This window comes from Lactuca sativa, chromosome 8 (genome assembly GCF_002870075.4).
Source record: "Lactuca sativa cultivar Salinas chromosome 8, Lsat_Salinas_v11, whole genome shotgun sequence".
In the NCBI taxonomy this organism is placed as follows: Eukaryota; Viridiplantae; Streptophyta; class Magnoliopsida; order Asterales; family Asteraceae; genus Lactuca; species Lactuca sativa.
The window spans coordinates 143,838,353-143,860,052 of record NC_056630.2 but is presented as its reverse complement, the minus strand read 5'-3'; the positions used below and the strand labels follow the sequence as shown (position 1 = coordinate 143,860,052).

At 38.8% G+C, this 21,700-nt stretch overlaps 1 protein-coding gene across 1 annotated transcript; it reads right to left on the bottom strand.

The window, feature by feature from the left end:
- Positions 1 to 2,372: 2,372 nt before the first annotated feature.
- Positions 2,373 to 3,563, bottom strand: LOC111890233 (uncharacterized). The gene has a single exon (XM_023886392.1). The coding sequence runs from the start codon at positions 3,561 to 3,563 to the stop codon at positions 2,373 to 2,375; it is 1,191 nt and encodes a 396-aa protein (XP_023742160.1).
- Between the last annotated feature and the right edge of the window lie 18,137 nt (positions 3,564 to 21,700).

The window sequence follows — 21,700 nt, the reverse complement described above, 5'->3', positions numbered from 1 at the left end:
CTAATGAATTTTCATTTATAGATTCAATATCTGATTCATTAATAATTCGATGTTGTTCAAAGCATTTTTCGACTCTTTTAACATAATAATCATCAAATGTGAGATTAAACGTTTCTTCTATTTTTTGCGTTCATTTTTTCAACACTCGATAAGCAATCGAATTATGTGAATATCCCAAGAATATGCCTTCATCAGCCTTTGACTGAAATTTTGAATGATTATCCTTGAGATTCATTATGAAACACCTGCAACCAAAAACATGAAAGAATTTAACATTAGGTTCTCAACATTTTTCACTTTCGAAATTGATTTCCATGCTTTAACAGAAGGAATAGAATCTTTTAACGTAAAACTTCCATTTGAAGATTCATTTAAATATTTCTCATACGCTTCTTTGATTTGTTGATGAGAGTATTTTCTAGATCGGAATGATTTGCCTTTGCCTTCAAGCCATTGGTCTGTGTTATTCATTTCTGAACAACCTTTTGTGTATGAAACTTTCAAAGGTTGTTTAGTGGATAGATTTGGAAAGTTTGGTTTTTGTGGAATGAAATTCACTTTGGATTTTGTTCGAAAATCCCCAAACTTTTGATTCTTATTTTGTGAATGAAAATTTGGTTTTGTAAACCGATTTTGTGAATGGTTTGTTCGAAAATTCTTTTGTTTGATATCATTTTGTATTGGGTGTTGTGACGAAAATTCTTTGATGGGAAAGTTGTTTGAAAAATTATCATGTGACAAAGACTTTTGCAATTGAGCGTGATTTTTCTTAACATATATATGTGTTACAGACTTCGTCTTAAAAAATTTAAACCTTACTTTTCCAGACATTTTCTATGTTATGTCATTTGATTTCTTTTGTTTTTCCACAACTTGCCAAAAAAAATTATTTCGTGCTTGTCTTTTCGAAATTCCATTTTGTTTTGAAACTTTTTCAACAAGATCTTTGAATTCTTGTGAATTGAGTTTAATGTCTAAATTAGTTTAGACTACATCTTGCTTTGAAACTTCTTTTGAAATATCTTGTTTTTCAACCCACTTTCTTTGTGGTTTTTGTCTTTGAAAAGTGTATGAATTTTTGGTACGATTATTTTCGGTAGTGCTCTGATTTGAAAAGAATCCTTCATCTGAGGTTTTATTGTTATCTTCTTCAACCATTTTATTGAATTCTGGTTTGATATTATCAACATTCCCAACAATGACAAACACTTGATTAGGAAAGATAACGTCATCTGTGCATTTGAAATTTGGATAGACAACTGTGTTTGTGTCAAGATAATGAGCACCTTTTTTAGTCATCACTTTGTCGAAATTTTCAGTTTCTCCATGCACTTGATCAACAACTCTTGGAATTTCACTTTCTTTCGAAATTTCCATTTCGGACATTGAATTTTTCGAAACTTCATCCTCTTTCTCATCATCACTACTATCAGTTTGACTATCTCTGACATTCACATGATCGAAATCACTAACTTTCGAAGCAGAGGGTATGTCAGTTTCAACCTTAACCAACGAATCATTACATATTTCTTTGCCTTTTGACTTAGATGTGACATTAATGAAAGATAACTGAGAACAGTCGATACTTTCCTCTTCCTAAATTTCACTGATTTCGCTAAAACTATCAGAATTATCTTCGATATCAACAATTTTGAATGAGAGTTAGATTTCAAATTCTGAGTTCTTTTCAAAATTTTGTTTTTTTCACTTTTGGTCAAAGTTTCATTCACAATATCAACAAGTTCATTTTGATCAAGACATTCATCTATTTTAACAACACCATATGCAAACCTATTGTTAGGAACTTATCAAAAACAACTATTGTTTCCTCACTGTCATATGATAAACTATCAACCTTCTCTCTTTTGAAAATAAGAAAGGTAATAATTTCTTATGTTGTTCTTTTCTTATCTCAGAAGAATAATGTAAAGCAGTTAACTTCGCATAAATCTTTTAGCTAAATTACAATATATGTTTCTATGAGCCAAAAGCAATTTTACATCACATTCCAAGTTTTCCCTATCACAACCAAGGTTTTTCAAATGCATTTCCAAATACTCTACTCTATTTTTCTTTGTATCCAACAATTTTTGGGTCTCTAGCAACCGAGTACTAAGTTTCTTAGCTTCGTTACCAGCAGAGACAACAATAGTATCGAAATAAGCAACAATATCATCAAAAGGAATTATCTCAGAATCATAGGCTTGTAAAGGAATATTAAAAGATTGAAGAATAGAACGTACCTTAGTTGTCATTGGTGATTTATCTCCTATTTTGGTCATCAAACAATGACCTGTCACCATCTCTTCTTCATCATCTTCATACTTCGCGAACATAGCACCATGCGTAGGATTACGCATTTCCTCATCATCTTATCTAGATGACCAGATTTGATAAGTTCCATCATCCTCCCCTTCGCCTCGTGCAACCAAAGACATTCCTTTAGCTTTAGCACGAACCTCTTCCAAACGCTCCTCATAGTAATCTTTGTCCTTCACTTTATTCTTCTTTACGTCTTTCTTACGAAGCATACAATCACTCGCCATACGATTAACTCCATGGCAGTAGTGGCAATCAATTCCCGAATCTCCTTTAATTTTCGTCTCAGCTTTGGATTCATCAGTCTTTGCTTCATTTTTCTCAAACTTTTTCTTCTCCTCACCAGCTGACTTATTAACGAAACTTCCTTTAGCATCACCTTGTTTCATCTTTGGATTGAACGGTTTCTTGAAAAACTTCTTCACTCGATTTTTTGAGTAAAAAGCAACCGCCTCATTATCTAAATTCATAAGAAATCCTTCTTCATATGAATTATCTTTTTCAATCGACTCTTTCTCGGTAACTTTCGAAACTAGTGCCAAAGGACCTCCCAAGATTAGTTTTGACTCTTCTGCCATCTCATTCACCTCTCCTTCATGGGTTTTTAGAAGATTGTACAATTTATTTAAAGACGAAGTATCAAAACTTGATTGTGTTTTGACCATCAAAGTAACACTTCTCCATTCTTCTCGAAGTCCCACGATGAAAGTAAGGTTGAACTCCATTGTCGACCTTGTAATCCCAAAGCGATTACACTTGTAGATAAGTTCATTCAAGCGATCATAGTAGCTTTCAATTGTTTCATTATCTTTCTGCTTGAATTCCTTCAACTCAACGAAGCATTGCTTGACTGAATTGATCTTTGTTTTCTCACTCCCCTGAAATTTTTCTTTAAGAGTGTTACAAATATCATTTGCAGTTTTACAAACACGAACATAATTGTAAACAACAGGTGGTAAGGCACCTCTCAATTCTCTCATACAACGTTTTTCGTTGTTCTTCAATATCGAAGATTGTTCAGTAACAGCAGGTGTTGATCCTGATGATCCAATGTATTGAACATTCGATGGAGGTTGAGCAGTTCCTGAAATGCAACTCCAGAGTTCCTCGTCCAATCCATTCAGGTAATCCTCCATTCGATTAGCCCAATGATCATAGTACTCTGGAATCAACATAGGAATCTTCGTAGAAGATCCTAACATATGAGAAAATGAAGTCATCGTGTTCATGTTGAAGTTCACCATTATCGTACGGATGTGATTTTTCAGAAAAAATTGATGAAATTCAAAGATGAATGAATGAAATGATTAGAAACTAAAATTCGATTACTCGATTACACAATTCGATTGCAGAATCAAATCAAAACTGAATATCTGAGATGATTTTCAGAACCAGACAGTGCGGAAACTTTTGAGACAAATTCCAACTCAAAAACAAATTATTCAAATTGAAAATCAGATCTTAGCAGTTAGATTCCTGCTAAATAGAAGTGAATAATCGAGTATTGGAATGAACATCAAAGTAAACAAGTAAAGAACACGAGATCTAAATAGAATCTGATTTAGCTCATATTGCTTTCAACGTTTTACAAAGAAAATATCAGATAGAGGACTCAGGAAAAACTCATATCTAACTCTAAGTAAACACTCCTATTTATAGGAGGACTAAAAGTACAAAAATACTAAGGACTAAACATTCGACTTCGTTACAAAGATGCCTTTGTAAATATATAACAAAACTAACGAAACAAGCATTACACAAACTTCGACATATTACAACATATTTTCGACCTTACACATGGTTTATTGTGATGCTTCGATCATGGGTTTGGGTCCTGTTGGGCTTATAGTGTTGCGTCATGGGCTCGATCCTCTGCCTAGTTTTGGTATCCGGTTTGGGCCTGTCCAACCATGATTATTTTACGCTAGGGTTTTCGTATTTAAGGTGCATGCATGCATCATGAGTTGTTAACACTTTTATTATCTTTCTCATCAAGTACTGTAAACCCTAGCTCGCCTCTACAGTGGAAGTTCTTTATCGAGCTCTGCTGAGGCGTGACTATATTTGAATCATAAGCTTCATATTGATTCTATATTGTGTTCTTAGTCATTTTGTGATTGATTTGTTTGTTCTTTATCAACATACTTATGGAAGATCTAAACGATCAATGATTTATTCTCATCAATTGGTATCAGAGCAGGAGGCTATGTAATTCATACACATCTCTTATGTTGAAGAAATTATTAGGGTTTTTCTGCATTGATTGATATTAATTGAGCCGTCATTCCATATTGACGTATCTCATTAATTGTCTATCTCACTCTAACGATAAATTACAAGTCTGATCTTCAACAGATTATCGATCAAACTTCGTCACAATGTCTATGGATAATTTGCAAACCAACCCAATCAACATCTCCAACGGTATTGGATGAACGACAAGGATTCCAATCTTATACACTCAAGATTATGAAGTTTGGACGCACCACTTCGAAGATTATGTGATTGGCTCAGAGGACAATGGGTACTTGATCTGGGAAGCAATCACAGTTGGTCTGTTTGCTCACTCAAGCACTTCAAAAATTGTTAAAACTCAAAAGGAGTACAATCAGCTCGTGAATGATGTGAAAGACATTCCTCAAGACGATAAAGAGAAGTTTCAGTGCAACATCAAAGCCTTAAGAAAGATTAGGTTTGCTTTGTAGTCGGATATTTTTCGATTAGTGAGTTCATGTGCTACAACTAAAGAGATATGGGACCGGTTAAAAGAATTGTATTCCACTGATGAAGATCTGGAACATTCGATTCAAACCTTTCTGCTTTCCGAATTTGGTGATTTCAAACAGAAGCCCGAAGAGAAACTCATTCAGGCTTTTGATCGGTTTAATCATCTTCTTAGTAAGATGATAAAGCATGGGATCGAAAGGAAGGTAATTGAAAAGAAGGTCACCTTCATGAACGGTCTTAGACCCGAATGGATGGCAGTGGTGTCCACAGTTAAGGCACACGAACAGTTCAAATCATACTCTCTGGCAAAACTGGTGGGAATTCTAAAGTCCCATGAAAGTGCAGTGTCAAAGGAAATGAACGTAGTTTACGGTTTGGGGTCATTAGCTCTTGTTTCAAAAGGAAAAAGTGATGTTGAAGAAGAAGAAGAATTGGATCTTGCTGACTATGATCTAACTAGTGAAGATTATGCCCTGATGGTTTCAAATCCAAGAAAGTTTATCAAAAGAAAGTTCCCAGCCAACAAGAACCGAAACTGGCAGGGAAGTCATAGTTCTGAGAAAGTGAAGGAGGAACCGAAGATGGTTTCAAAGTTGGAAGAATCCAAGAAGGAGTCAAAGATTGGTGGTGACTCGGGCTATGATTGCCATTATTGTGGAGGCAAGAATCACTTTGCCAAAGACTGCATGTTGAAGAAAAAGGCAGAGAAGGTTGATGAGGATGATAAGGAAGCGAACCTCCTGATACGATTAAAGGAGATCAAGAAAAGAAAATCAGCAGCTAACAGTAACACCATGAATGCTTTGATTGTACAACATACAAGTGACAATGATGAATTTGGTGGAGTGCAGGTATGGTCCACAGATTCAGAGGACGAAGAAGTGAGAAAACCGACTCATGGCAAGGTGATGCTGGTGAAAGAAGAATATGCTGCAGGAAGGTTTTTGATGGTGACAGAAGGAGTATCTCATATGCGAGGATATACAATAGATGGTGGGCTAGAAGATGAGAAGGAGCGAGAGGACAGGTGTTTCACTGCGAAACCAATCAGTGCACAAGTCAACGAATGTGAGGAGTTGATCAAGAAGGTACAAAATATTCTTTCTTCTCTGAAAATACCTATTACTAACTATGAAAAGGAACTGAATAGCTTAAAATCTAATTTTTCTAGTATAAGTAGTAGTCTTACCCAAACTCGTGTCACAAACTCTACCTGACTAATCAAATTAGCAGGATATCGTCGAAGAGTGAGGAGAGAAGGATGTGGATTGAGCAGAAGGAGAAAGAGTTAATTAGGTCTAGGGATGAGTTGATCTATTTGCAACGAGACAATCTTAAGCTTTTAAAACAGCGAAACGTTTTTTGTTTAATTGTGAAAAGACTTTATTTTAATATCACTCAATTTCATGTCGACTATGAAATAGGAAAGAAGATACATCGCATGATTTTACCCATCCTTGAGTTAAAGGAGGATGAAGTCGATGCCGAAGCTTACAATTGTGAAAATGTTGTATCTTCTGACGAAGTCTCTCCTGCCTACAAAATTGGTCTTGACAAAATAGAGTCCTAAATAAAGTCCAAAGACCATAAGGACATGCTCAAAAATCTATTAGAAGAAAATGATAGATTGAAGTTAAGAACCGAAACTGTATAGAAATTTGACTCATTGAATGCCAAACTAAGTTTAGAAAATAAAATTGATGTTGAAAATGCATCTGAACTTAATGAGGATGATGACATGAGTGAAATATCTGTAGAGGACTTGGTGGACTGTTCAGAATTTGTCAAGAGCGAACCCGAACCTAACAAAAATCTGATCTCTGAAAACTCTATTGAGTTCGCTTGCTCATCGACAGACAAGACCAAAATCCTTAAGGCAAATCAGTTGTATATCAAAAGGTTCAAACCACTCCAAATCAGGTCTACATAGTTCAGGGAGTCACACCTCAACAAACAATAGAACTGACTGCTATGGTAGAAGAAGATAATGCAAATGGATGTGAGGAGTTCTTTTGGTCAGCACTAATGGATAATGCAGATGAAACAAAAGGCCTATCTCAAAAAACCTCATGGAGAGTAAAAGGTAGGTATGTGTCGGAACCACTTAATGAGCCTGCAAGATATGATATGCCAAACACAAGTGGCACCAAAACATCTTTGGATGAACCAATGATAACGTCTTGTGAGACGTCTTCGTCAAAGAGCGAAAGACATGCTCAACTTCCAAACAAAAGGGCCAACATTTATAAAAATCCAAAAACAGGTGGCAGAACGAAACCACCAACGAAATCTGAGATAGAAGAAGAATCTCTCAGAAAGAAAACAAATTTTGGAGATCTCAAAATCCTCATTATGTAAGGTATGAAAAGATGCATAAGTCATGAGGAGAATCAAGAAGCAACCATAAGGAGGGTTTCGGTCCTTGGAATGAAAGGAACCGAAAGGAGAGCTTCGGTCCACAACAAGTAAGCAACCAAAAGGAGAGCTTCGGTCCTCAGAGCGTAAGCAACCGAAAAAAAGGTTCGGTCCTTAACATAACAGAAACCGAATGGATGGGTTCGGTCCAAAGTTCAATCGGACGAACAGAAGGGAAGAGTGTTCCCGCTCTCAACCAAGGAAGAGTAATAATCGACGATCTAATATCGCTTCTATACCCTATTCTTCTCATTCTCATTCTAATTCTTATCCTTCAAAAGATTTAAAGGAGAAAGGAAACCTCTTTCCAGAAGACAAAAAATGCCCGGAAGAGATCCAAAAGATTGCATACGTCAAAATCTCAAACCCTACGTCTAATGAATCTAAGCCAAACAAAATTAAAGTTTTTACAATAAATAGAAAAGATGAAACCACTCTAATTAAAAGAACTTATATGGTTGATGTTTCTCTTACTATTCCTTGTCCAGTAAAAGGCTCATAAGGACCCAAGAAACTTTGGGTTCCTAAATCTGCTTAATATTTTACAGGTTATACGTGACGAGCAATTTGACGAAGAATGGTATATTGATAGTGGTTGCTCGCGTCACATGACAGGACGAAAGGAAGAACCGAGGGAGTTTCGGTCTCTCAAGGATGGTGGAATAGTGAAGTACGACAACAGTTCGTTTGGAACTATCAAAGGCTATGGAATGATTATGAATGGTGATTTCTCAATAAGAAAGGTCGCATACATTGAAGGATTGCATCACAAACTTATCAGTGTATCACGGCTGGTAGTTGGGATCAGATTGAAGGTCTCGTTTGATGATGAAGGCTCAGAGATAGTCGAAAAGAAGTCAAACAACATTCTGTTGAAATCGATGCGAAAGGGGGTAATGTACCATTTGAACCCCAATCCAATTCGAGGGAAACCATCCGTTTGCTTGCTAACGAAGGCTCACTCAGGCGAAAGCTGGTTATGACATCGAAGGCTCTCTCATCTTAATTTCAAGGATATCAACAAGCTAGTTTTTGGAGATCATGTTCGAGGTCTTCCAGTTCTCAAATTCAACAAAGAACATCTATGTGCAGCTTGTGAAATAGGAATGCAAAGTCGACAAAGTCATCCTTCTATTATCAACACAAAGGTGATAGAACCATTGGAGCTGTTGCATATGGATCTATGTGGTCCCTCCTCTATTGAAATTATTGGTGGGAACAAGTACATTCTGGTCATCGTTGACGACTTCTCTCGCTTCACATGGGTATTCCTCTTGAAGCAAAAATCAGAGGCAACTCCTAAGCTCAAGCTCTTCATAAAACAAGTAGAGGTTCAACTGTGAAAGGTGGTTCGTAATGTAAGAAGCGACAATGGCTTGGAATTCAAGAACAAGGATTTCGAAGATTTTCTAGCTGAGAAGGAAACGACTCATAATTTATCAGATCCATATACTCCACTGCAGAATGGAATCGTCGAAAGACGAAACCGATCTCTGTGTTAAGCAGCTCGAACTATGCTAAGCTTCGCTTCCTTGCCTTTGTATTTCTGGGCTGATGATATTGCTGCCACTTGTTACACTCAGAACATATCATATCTAAACAAGTGATTCTTTATTACTCCTTACGAGATCTTGAACAATCGCAAGCCGAATGTGAAGTTCTTTCATGTGTTTGGCTCAAGATGCTTCGTCTTCAACTCAAAGGAGAATCGAAACAAGTTTGATGCTAAGGATGATGAAGGAATATTTTTGGGCTACTCCTTGCACTCGAAGGCTTATAGAGTTCTGAAAAAGTGCTCTAAGAAGATTGAAGAGACATAGTCTGTCACTTTTGACGATAGCTATGTCAAGAAGATGAAGACAACTGAAGGTGCAATACAGGAAATCTTTCCAAAGACCAGTCAAGTTACAGCTCCTATCTCAAACATTTTCGAGCAATATATGCTTCTTTTCGATGAACCTGAAAAAGCTATCAATTCTGAATCCAAGGCAGAAGATAACAAAGTTGACAGTCTAAAGAAAATCATTGACGATGTTGCACAGAAAATGGCTACTGATCAACCAAAGGCAACCGAAAGTCCTAACTTAAGCGAACCATCTGGTGACCGTCCTTCTATCCAGGGGAGGGTTCGTCTCTACCAAAGGATCAAGGTTCTTCATACCAGGGGGAGAATTCAACGTCACAATCATCTAGCTCAACCGAAACAAATGAAGGGGAACATTCTGATCCAGATATTGAACTCGTGTCATCATTCGAGGGGGAGAATACAAATGTCAATGACGATGATACACTATAAGAATTGGAAGAAGAAATCAATGCAGAACTGGATCCCTCTTGTGATCCAAATTACCCACCTATTATTAAATGGACCAAAGACCATCCTCAAAGTCAAATCATTGGGGAATCTTCAGAAAAGGTATTAACTCGATCACAGATCAAAGCGAAACAAGCTACACTATTCTCTCAGGTAGAGTTTTGCATGTTCAACTCTTTTGTCTCCAAAGTTGAATCAAAGACTGTCAATTCGGCTCTTGATCATTCTGATTTGGTTTAAGCCATGCAAGACGAGCTGAACGAGTTTGAGAGAAACAAAGTATGGCGTTTGATTCCAACTCCAAAGGATGCTTCGGTTGTCGGTCTCAAATGGGTATTCAAAAATAAGATGGATAAGGAGGGGAATATGATTCGTAACAAGGCTCGGTTGGTTGTAAAAGGATATTGTCAAGAAGAAGGTATAGATTATGAAGAGACCTTTGCTCTAGTTGCAAGATTAGAGTCTGTTTGAATCTTTCTTGCTTATGCTGCACACAAAAACTTTGAAGTCTATCAAATGGACGTAAAGTGTGCCTTTCTCAATGAAGAACTTGAAGAAACTATGTACGTTGAGCAACCGCCAGGCTTCGTGAACGAGAAGCATCCAGATAACTACTACATTCTAAACAAAGTAGTATATGGATTGAAGCAGGCTCCTAGAGCATGGTATGAAACTCTTACATGTTTCTTAAAAATGTCAAAATTTAAACAAGGTTCGGTTGACCCAACCTTCTTTCGTAAGAGAGAGTGTAACCACCTTATGATAGTCCAAATTTACGTTGATGACATCATCTTCGGCTCCACGAATCCCAACTTAACAGGTCAATTCAGGAAGTTGATGGAAACTAAATTTGAGATGAGCTCAATGGGTCCAATTAACTTTTTCCTTGGCTTAAATATTAGACAGGGACCCGCAGGCATTTTTATAAATCAGGAGGCATATAAAAAGACATTGCTCGCTAAGTTTGGCATGATGGGAGACTCCAAAACTGAAAGTTCCTATGGCTTTTGGGACTAAGCTTACACCATCTTTGGAGAAGCCAGCCGCTGACATGACGCTTTATCGTCAGATGATTGGGTCACTGATGTATCTCACCGCCAGTACGCCAGACATCATGTTCTCAGTCTGCTATTGTGCCCGATTCCAAGCTAACCCATGCGAACCTCACATGCTAGGTGTGAAAAACATCTTTCGCTATCTGAAGCAAACCTCCTCTCTCGGTCTTTGGTATCCAGCCAACTCAGGTTTCTTTGTCCAAGCGTTCTCAAATGCTGACTTAGGTGGTTGTGGATTGGATCGTAAAAGCACCACTGGAGGATGCCAATTTCTCGATGGTAAATTGGTCAACTGGCAATCAAAGAAACAAACATGTGTTTCTCTCTCCTTGGCAGAAGTTGAATACATAGCTGCCGCCTCATGCACATCTCAGGTTGTATGGATGCAGAGTCAACTTAGAGATTATGGGCTGAACATGAAGAAAATCCCACTATATTGCGACTCTATAAGTGCAATTAGGATTTGTCATAACCCAGTGCAACACTCGAAGACAAAGCACATAGCACTGCGGTATCACTTCATCAAAGATCACATGGAAGATGGCAACGTGGAGATTCACTTCGTAAGGACCACTGATCAACTCGCATATATATTCACTAAGGCTTTACCTAAAGCAAGTTTCAACAAAATCTTACAAGGGCTAGGAATGATGGAAGCAGAATCAGTACCAAAATCGCCTTTGCTTTATTAAAGGTAAGAAGTGAAATAGAGCGAACTGAAATGAACCGAACGCTCGGTCTATTTCGGGTTCGGCTCAACCAAGAACCGAAATGACGAACGCTTAGTCTATTTTGGGTTCGGTCCTTCTAAACTCGTTCGCTTCTTTTTCATTAAAAGGGATCTCGGTTGTATTCTTTTGTACACTCTTTTCCATTCTCACTTTTATATTTTCTTTTTTTATTTTTTTTATTTTATAAAATCCAAACATATTTTTCCTTTTGTTTTATTAAAAATTTCCACAAAATACAAAAATATATTTTTTTTAATTTTTAATTTTACCTTATTTTATTTTTCTCATGTTGTTTTTTGTATACATGCTACTCTCAAGGGTGAAGCTCAAGCAGGTATAAATTCTTTTCTTTGAATTAATTACCTATCCCTAGATGCATGCTGCTGTACGTTGACCAAAGCCTCTACAGATTCTGAGTGAAGCCTTAATAACATGATATATAGAAATCATGTTTTCCCAACATTAGGTTGGTACATTCACTCTAATCGTGAGCTACCTTACTCTTCTCATATTGAGTTTAGAGTTTTCTGCTTGGTCCTTCTTTTCTAGCAGAGGTACATTCGCTTCTTATACCACCTATATCATTTTTCTTCATTACACTTCATCTCACTAATGTAACCCTTTAGACTCTCAGCATTTACCACTGAGGTTTATGGTTATACAAAAATCTGTGTTTGATCTTAGTCTCGTGTCACTATGCACTAAGTGAAACCCACAATTCAATAACTTTAATGAATTGACGGTGCACCATTACTATGATAAAGTTCTTGAATTAAATCTCTTTTTATTTTGAGCGATCCTTCTGAAAGTGTCTATTACCAAGATTTTTCTTCCCCAAGGATCCAGTTATATTTTTTTTGAGATTTCTTAACTGTCAACGAGTCACTAAATATGTTTCCTACCTACTTGTTTAACAGGCCACATTGGTCACACAAGTACTTCGTTCAGTTTTGGTCTTATATCAAGTATCGAAATCATGAATTGAAGCGAAAGCCACCCTTTATAGCTTTAATTAAAAAGATGCCTTTCAATACTTCTTAACAAGTACTTGATCGTTATTTAACGGGAAGCCATACAAGCACTTTGAAGTCTCTCTTGACTTTGAAGGAAGAGATTCGTGCCCAGAATCAGTCTCTTTATGTCTTAACAAGACATCACAAATTCCGATAAAACGTTTGCTTTATTTCTTTATCATTCACACTTTATGCACGGAAATCTTTGATTTTCCAAAATCTGGTTCTATTAACGATGAGCTAATTGTTACATCTTCATTTCTAAAAGTATTCCAGTGATCGATAAAGATAAAGGTGATGACGGTTCTTGTAAAATATGTGGGTGACGTTTCGGATAAAGTTCTTGGCCAAGTCAGCGGTTATCCAATCGGTTTGACGATTTGAAAAAGGCACTTTTTATGGAAAGGCGTGTAACAGTGAAACGTCCTTTCTCTCTCCTGCGTCGTCATCGGGGTTGCCAACTGTTCACTCCATCACATCAGGAACGGTTTCAAACAAAGCCAAGATTTCATCCATATATTTCTCTCTCCTACCTGTACGTATAAAAGGATTTGGCACACTCATCTTTACTCTTTTATCACTTACAAATCCTTACAAAGAAAAGGGCGATCTCTCTCACTGTTCATCTTCTTCCTCGACAAGCTTCACCAATGGAAGAATCATCTTCTGTTCAAGATACATCTTCTCACTCCACCCTTCTTACCATTAAGCCCCAACAAAACCTGACCATTGACCTAACACCCTTTGTCTATGAACCCTACATGTTGTACGTTGTCGAATGCCTCAAGTACTCTCCTCTTGTTGTTGCTCTCACAAAAGTGGAAATAGTTCCATGACCTGCCTCTCACACATCTATTCGACTGCTTATTATGACAAGGTCACTGAGAGGACTCACTTTGAAATTCACAACGAGAAAACCTCCATCTCCAAGAATCGTTTATGTGCCCTAAATGGTCTTGCTCACGAACCCACTTTGGTAACCCCTGACTCCATTACCGTTGGTCAACTGTTCTCCATGTTCTACCAAATGGGGTACACAGAAACCCTAACCACTGTTACCAAGTTTAAGAATCCCTGCCTTCCCCCTCAATGGAACGGCCTCTTCAGTCTCCTTTTTAAGGGTCTCTCAGAGCGTAACACTGGTTCAGACGGAGCAAGCAAGTCATTTATGACTGTGCTTTATGGGTTGTATAATGGCATTACTCTGGACTTTGGGGCAGTCATCTGGCAACAACTGGTTCAGAGCTTATCTTCTTCTTCTTGCCATTCTGATATTTCCTGTGCTAGGTACTGGTCCATTATCACGAAGTGGGCGATGGATCATATTCATGTTCCACTCATGGCAGACTCCCTTCTTTCATCTATTGCAACCTTTCACACAACGAAGATCATCGTCACAGATCCTTCCAAGTATCTCCTCGTTGGGTCGATTCCAGAAACAATGTATTCATGTGTGTCTGAGTCAAGCAAAGTCATTCAGGAATATAAGAAGCTTCCTTCTTCGGGCCAGAGGGAACTCACCCCTGCCATGATTCGCTCTATTGAGGAAGCTGACAAGCTGGCTAAGAGGGGAAAGAAACTAGAAACACAGAAGGAGGTGAGAGTCCCTAAACCAGCCAAGGGACAGACTCCCAAGAAGTGACGGTCCGACAAAGCTGCTCCTTCACAGCCTAAGCTGAAGAAGCTGAAGAAGCCAACCCGGAGACTCATTCTTCAATCTTCTAGCGATTCGGATTCTGAGTATGTTCCTCCTACTACCAAACCTTATACTCAATCAGAATTAGAGAGCGAAAGCTCTGACGAGGAGGCTTCGGGTTGTGGTGATACACCGCCTCGCTCGCCTACCCCAGAGTTACCTGTTCTCTCCCAACCCCCTTCTCCTCCACCCGTTTCTGTACCTGTCTCTATCCCTCCTATTTTCCCTATAATTACATCTCAACCATCCTCTACCATTCCCACTCCTATCTTCACTGAGGCTATAACTACCACCACTACTGGAGTTCAAACCAACGTATCTGATACGGTGGCTCGTTCTTTAGCACCCACTCCTCCTATCACAACCGAACCCCCAGTCACTACCGAACCTCCAGTTACCACCAGACCACTATCTCCTACCCAATCCACTGAAACCAACACAGTTCTTGGAGGTGAGGACTTGGAGTTTGATTCCACTTACTTCAGTCCCTACCGAGTCCTAAGTGATGACAATGAAGATGCTCCAGTCACCAAGCACCATCTCAAGGCTGTTACTAAAAAGCTTGATCAGCTGCTTTCCTCCTCCTCCACTAATGCTTATTCGGAAGCTGCTTTCAAAGCCTTGTTCTCTTCTGTTGTTAAAGAACATGATGCTTCTCTCTCTGCTGCAGCAAAGGCTATTGATGCGTCTACCTCTCAGTGTCAGAAGGCCTCTCTTGCTGTTGAGGCTTCAACGAAAGAGTGCAAAGATGCGACCGCAAAAGTCGATAAACTAATTTTTGAGGCTCATCTATTCTTAGATTCTTTACAAGTTGTTGCTCAAAAGAACTCTCAGACTGTGAATGCTTCTTTTGACTCTCTCCAGCGTTCTCTTCAAGCTGAAAGGACTAATCTTGAAGTCACTCGAAAATTCATTGAAGTTGCCAATGCAACTCTACATTCTAATGTCAATGATCGTCTGACTCAACTGGAAGCAGAGCTGGCTGTTGAAAATCGCATAATGGATGAGATAGACAAGTGTCCATCTCAGATGAAAATGCAAAACCTCAAGATTCTCACTGCCACAAATGAGCTTAATGATTTACAGTCTGAAAGAGAGGTAATTCGAAGCTCTGTGGGTGACGTTCATTCCATTCTACTTCATCTTCTTGACACCCATGACTCCATTCTGACTATATACATCAGACGTCATTTGGCTAACAAACTCAGACCTACAATGGATATCCTTAGTCGAATTGAGGGTGTTTCGGTGACTTCTGTCTAGCCAAAACAAGGGGGAGAAAAGGAAAAGGTCACAACTCAACCTCCTCCCGAACCTAAGTCAACAGCTATACCAAAGGATAATGAAGCTTCGGTCAGCAAAAGGGATAAGAAGAAAAAGAAAATTGGTGAAGATGATACAGATGATGATGATGATGTTTTTGAAGATACTTTGGGTGAAAATCCCTCTAAGCCTTTTCAGAAAGCAAAACTTTCTGAAAAAGAGTTTGGAGAAAAGATCAAGAAGTAAACGGCTGAGCTAGAGAAGAAGAAAAAAGAAAAGGAGCTCTTGGAGAAAAAGAAGTCCATTTTTCCATAGTGGACCATTGATTCGCTTCAAATAGATGTTGTAGATGAACCGAGTACTCATTGGCTCGAACCTGTCATGTCGTTCGGCTTTGCAAACTCGAAGGATGCACAGTTTGATATGCCAATCACTCGAAAGGCATTTATATTTCATTGCTGTTAACTCAACTACTGTCATCCCCTCTCCGGACCTGAAGATGGATCGGGATCTGTTAGAGTTTTATTTGGAGTTCGCTCAGCCACAGTACTTGACCTGGAGCTCACAGATAATTACTACTGTCAAGGTACTGAAGCCTTATTCAGCCGAGAAATTTATCAACATCATATTTAAAGTGACCTGAGGCTCTGAAGGCTCTGTTCATAATTTCTCCCTGGTCGATCTACCGAACGTCAACCCTCACGACTGGATACTCGTCAACAACATTTTGTTGTCTAATCCTCAGGAGTATCAGACGATTATTGACCATGTCAAGCGAATGCTCGTTTGTTACATCCATGAAGTAGCAAAGATGGATCAAGAAATCGCCTCTGCTATTCACAAGCGAACCACGATCAAACCAATGGGAAGAGCTAGTGATTTAAATACAATGATCAAGGGCAAAATTGACACAAAATATCACACTGTGATGTTTCTTAGGGGCAAAGGTCAAAAATGCCTGTTCGCTCTTGTTGACAAGCACCTGTTCTCAACTGCTTGCTTGGAGCATATTTTGGAGATCATTCAGAGGTGTAATCAGAATTCAACAGCCGACAAGAAGTTGTTTACTGACATGCTGAGATGGTATATTCAATTTCGGCAGACTCTTCTTGCTATCATTCGTCGGCTATTCAAAGTTGTGAAGAGAGTGAAGCCTACTCAACAGAAATAATCTCTCGCCTCATTTGACGCAAAGGGGGAGATTGTTGGGCTTATAGTGTTGCATCATGGGCTCGGTCCTTAGCCCAGTTTTGGTATCCGGTTTGGGCATGTCCAACCGTGATTATTTTACTCTAGGGTTTTAGTATTTAAGGTGCATGCATGCATCATGAGTTGGTAACGCTTTTATTATGTTTCTCATCAAGTACTGTAAACCCTAGCTCGCCTCTACATTGGAAGTTCTTTATCGAGCTCTGCTGAGGTGTGACTATATTTGAATCATAAACTTCATATTGATTCTATATTGTGTTCTTTAGTCATTTTGTGATTGATTTGTTTGTTCTTTATCAACATACCTGTGGAAGATCTAAACGATCAGAGATTTATTCTCATCAAGTGCAGTTGTGATGCAGAGGGGTCGTGCGATCTTTTACGCTTTGAGGTAGTTGAAGCCTCATGAGGTGAATTATCTAACACATGATTTAGAGCTAGGGGCTGTGATTTTCGCCCTCAACATTTGGCGGCATTACCTCTATAGGGTCCGATATACTATTTACAAAGATCACAAGAGCATGAGGTATCTGATGGATCAACCAAATCTGAACACGAGGTAGCGTCGGTGGTTGGATGTGGTGAAGGATTATGATTGTGAGATCCTTTACCATCCGGGGAAGACCAATGTGGTAGCCAAAGCTCTTAGTCGCATAGCGGTGGTGGTTTCGATCAGGGATATTTGTTTGAGGATAACCATGATTACTCCGCTTTTGGATCCGATTCGAGAGGCTCAGATCGAGGCTATGAAAGAAGAGCACCAGAAGAGTGAGTGCATAGTGGGTCAGGTGACTTCTGTTGATTATGATAGCCGAGGGTTATTGACTCTCCACCGGAGAGTATGGGTTTCATATTGGGGTGGTGTGCATCAGGTTATGATGGAGGAGGCACACAAATCAAGATTCTCCATTCATCTTGGGACATCGAAGATGTATAGAGACATTCGTCCTGATTTTTGGTGGCCCTGCATGAAGCGGGATGTAGCTTGGTATGTGGAGAGGTGCTTCACTTGCAGGAAAGTCAAGGTCGAGCATCAACGACCACACAGAAAGATGCATCCATTAGATATTCCCGTTTGGAAATAGGAGGAGATTACCATGGATTTCAATACGAAGTTTCCTTGGACTGCACACAGAGTGGATTTGATTGACTAAGAGCACACATTTCAACCTTAGGTCGTGTGCTAGTGATAACTAAAAGGTTTATTCTTGATTGACTCTTGAAACTATTCAAGATAATAAGACTCCCACTGACTTCTTGACATATAAGTTTTTCTGTTAAGGAACATTCCTTGACAAGCAAAAAATGAATATTCAAAACTTAGTGTGAACTCCCAACAAGAAATTATCTCATGGGATTGGTCTTAGTTTATTTTTGTTTCAACTAAAACATCACAGCTTACCAATTTCAAATTTGCTCGAGTAAGAAAATGTTTCTACTCCACATTTCATGAGGTGTTATAAACCTACTTAGTTTGAAATTTACTTCATGGTACGATTCACAGTTACTAGAGTATGACTCTAAAACTTAATTTGGAAATGAAGTATGAATCATCTCTTAATCAAACTATCTCAGCAATATTTGATTCCTCTTCTTCGTTGAGACAATTTAACTAAGATGTCCTTAGAATATCAATTGTGACATAGTTCCATGATCATTAAGATGATCATAAAACATGATACTAAAATACTCTCCTTTCCTTTAAGATTGGAGAAAACTTTATCTTTTTGCCTAATAGATTCTTTATATTCCTTCTGCCATTATTTGAAACCTTTCAAAGAATCAAAATTACACTTAATCTTATAAGTATAACCATATTTACTAAACCATCAGCAAACCATGATGAATACATTTCTCATCTTTTGTGGTGGATCCAAATGCGGAAAAATTTGTCCCTACAATGCAAATAAATGAAAACTACATATTTCCTAAGCAATCTATTAAGCTATCTGTAACTTCCCGTGTCTCTAGGTACTTCCAAATCCTTCCTTCAATAAATTAATATGTCATGATTCGTCTTTGGAATTCGTTGAATTTAGCCCTAAGAGGCCCCAGGGGCAAATTGGTAATTTTGGTCGGAGGGGAGGTACACTATGTGTACATATGAGTACGCTAGGCATACTAGGGTGTGCCCTAGTACGCAGGGCATATGCATATATACGCAGGGAATATGCATATATACGCAGGGCATACGTTTGTCAGAGTGCAACCGTAACTTTTAGGGTTTGTTGGGTATTTAAACCCCATTATGGACCCTTTACCCCCATCCTTTTAACCTCCGAGTCCTGAGATCGTTTTGGCAAACCCTAGCTTCTCTTTTGTGTGTGTGTGTGTGTGTGAGCTGAGAATGTATTCTTGTGTGGTTGAAGAAGAAGAAGTTGCATCAGGGTATTTGGAGACTGAAGCAAGCTTGTAGATCTGGGATCATCTTTTTATTTAGAAGCCCCAGAAGGTAAAAAGCTTCATCCTTTGTGCATGTATTGTGTGGATCTTGTTTGTTAGCATTTTGGTACTCTTCTTGTCCTAAAAGTCCCAATATTGTGCATGAGTTGTCTTGGACGTTTTGAGCTATCCTTTCAGACCCTAGGAATGGTTCTAAGTTATAAAAATGAGGCCCGTTGGCTAGTTTGGCTTAATGTTGCTTATACGAGGTCTTAATGGATTAAGACCACGCATTAAGGACTTTTTGGACATCCAAAGTCTTAAAGTTTGAGACTCTATAGTTCTGAGATACATTTGGCCGATGGATATGGAATTTGGGCATAAGTGCTTAAGCCATTAAGCACTTAATAGAGTTTTGCACTCTACGAGGGTACGCTCCATTTTAAATGTAGTAGGCCCCGCGTACGCAGTCAACGCCCCCATTTCCAGTCAATGCGAGGGTCGCGTACACCCAGCGTAGCCTCGTAGTACACCCAACGTATGTCTTCTGATGGGCCTTTGTGAGTTGAGCTGTGGTTTTGGGCCATCTTTGGGCCAACATGTTTTGGGCCCTTGTTGGACTTTCTGAGTAGAAGTATTCTGGTCCAGTTAAGGGAATTGGCCCTTAGGATGAGATCTATTAAGGAGTTGGGCCCAGTTTAGAAAATTGGGCCAATTATGGGCCTTGTATATTTTGGACCTTTTTGGATCAAGGTTGGACTTGGGCTTTAACCCAGTTATGGAAGAGTTAATGGACAAATATGAGTTAAGAGATTTGAGGTGATAATCCAATTATTAATTGGAGGTTTATTTATTATTATAGTTCAAGGTTTTCGTGAGCTATCGGCTAGTGGTTCTGTTTGATACGTTAATGGGAGGTGAGTCTTCCTAACTATACTTTCAGGTAAAAGGCACCAAGGTCGGCCCATTGGTTTGATAACTTGATATCGTTGTTATGATGAGTATGATGTAGTTATACATGTTAGTCTTGTTATGCTAGTCTAGTAGATCTGTAGGACTACCTGTGAATTGCATGTTTATCTGCTTATGATATTATTTGTTATATGTCGACATATTGTGTTGGTTGGGGTAAGGTTGTACTGCTTTGTGTTGTAGCCAATAAACCGTGAAGCATACTATATATGAGCCGAGGGCTAGAAACGGCATGCCAGACTGATACTGAGGGCTCATGTGCATTCTAGATACGAGCTGAGGGCCAGGAAGGGCATGCTAGACTCGTACTGAGGGTCGGGTAGCAAGCCAGACATAAGTTGTGGGCCAAAGGGCCTAGCCATACTTATGTTGTGGGCTCAGGGGTAATCCAGTCTAGTAGCTGTGGACCCATTGCATGCTAATATTATATTTGTACTGTTTGTTATGTATTGGTATTATGGGGGAACTCAGTAAGCTTTGGGCATATAGTTTTGGTTATGTTTCAGGTACTTCAGATGATTGCGGGAAGGTGAAGGCTTGGTCGTGCACCTCCTCATGTTTTGTGTTATGATTTCTAGGAAACTCTGATGTGAAACTTATTTTGAAAATAATTTTTACTGAAGAATGATTTTGTGCTTATTTTAAAAGCTTAAAATTTTAAAAAAATTTATGAGTGTTACAAGTTGGTATCAGAGCCTTGGTTTAAGTGAATTGGAGGAACGCTTGTGCAAATCTAGTCTCAAACTAAGGAAAAGAGTTTCAAAATAATTTTTTTCAAACGGTTTTCAAGATGCTAAAGGAGGATGTGATGTGTATGATCAGTCGGAGCCAGTAAGTAGACCCCAAAATACCATACTATTGTTTGTTATTATGATAAGTTAAAACAACATGCTAGTGATAGGCTGGGGATCTTCAGAAATTATATGATAGAATTGCTTGATTATATAATGTCTGATAGCCTAGGATCTTTTCTTTTATGGAATTGGCATCATTACTGTAGTTCCTTAGTATATGCATCACGATTGTATATAACTGAGATCTTATAGCCTGAGAATGTTTGGTTTGACCTTATTTCTTGTTCTTGTTTGATGAAGGGCTTGGGTAGGATCATATATCCAAATGTCTTTAGGGTCCCGTGTTATGTATGGCTAGGATATACAAGTGCTGTAGGGTTGGTAAAAGTTTCATGGATGAGTTATGAGGGGTCAGTCGGCCAATAGTGAGATGTTAGTTTTCCTTTAGGAGTGAGGACTATGTGTTCGTTTATGTTAGGATATTGTTAGGTTGTTGTGATGATCCTTGAGACAAACATGGGTAGGTGTGGAAGGTAGTATGGGCCCGTATTACTGAAAGAACAGGACCCATATGCGTATCAAGGAAGTCACAACCCCTATAGGGTTTCTTTGGGAGGTGGTTCCTCGTTATTTATGTGGATTATCTGATATATTCCTGGTGTATTTTCAGTATGGTGATTACGAGAAGATTTGAGACCGGGTCCGAGTCGGGATCAGGAGAAGGCAGTCAAGGTGGACCAGCATTTTCAGAGGACCGTGTTAGGGAGATTATCCGTGAGGAAATTTGTGAGCTTTTTACCTCAAATGAGT

Bases quoted from the DNA above. Each gene is read 5' to 3' on its own strand.
- LOC111890233 (XM_023886392.1), bottom strand. From the start codon at position 3,563: ATGGTGAACTTCAACATGAACACGATGACTTCATTTTCTCATATGTTA.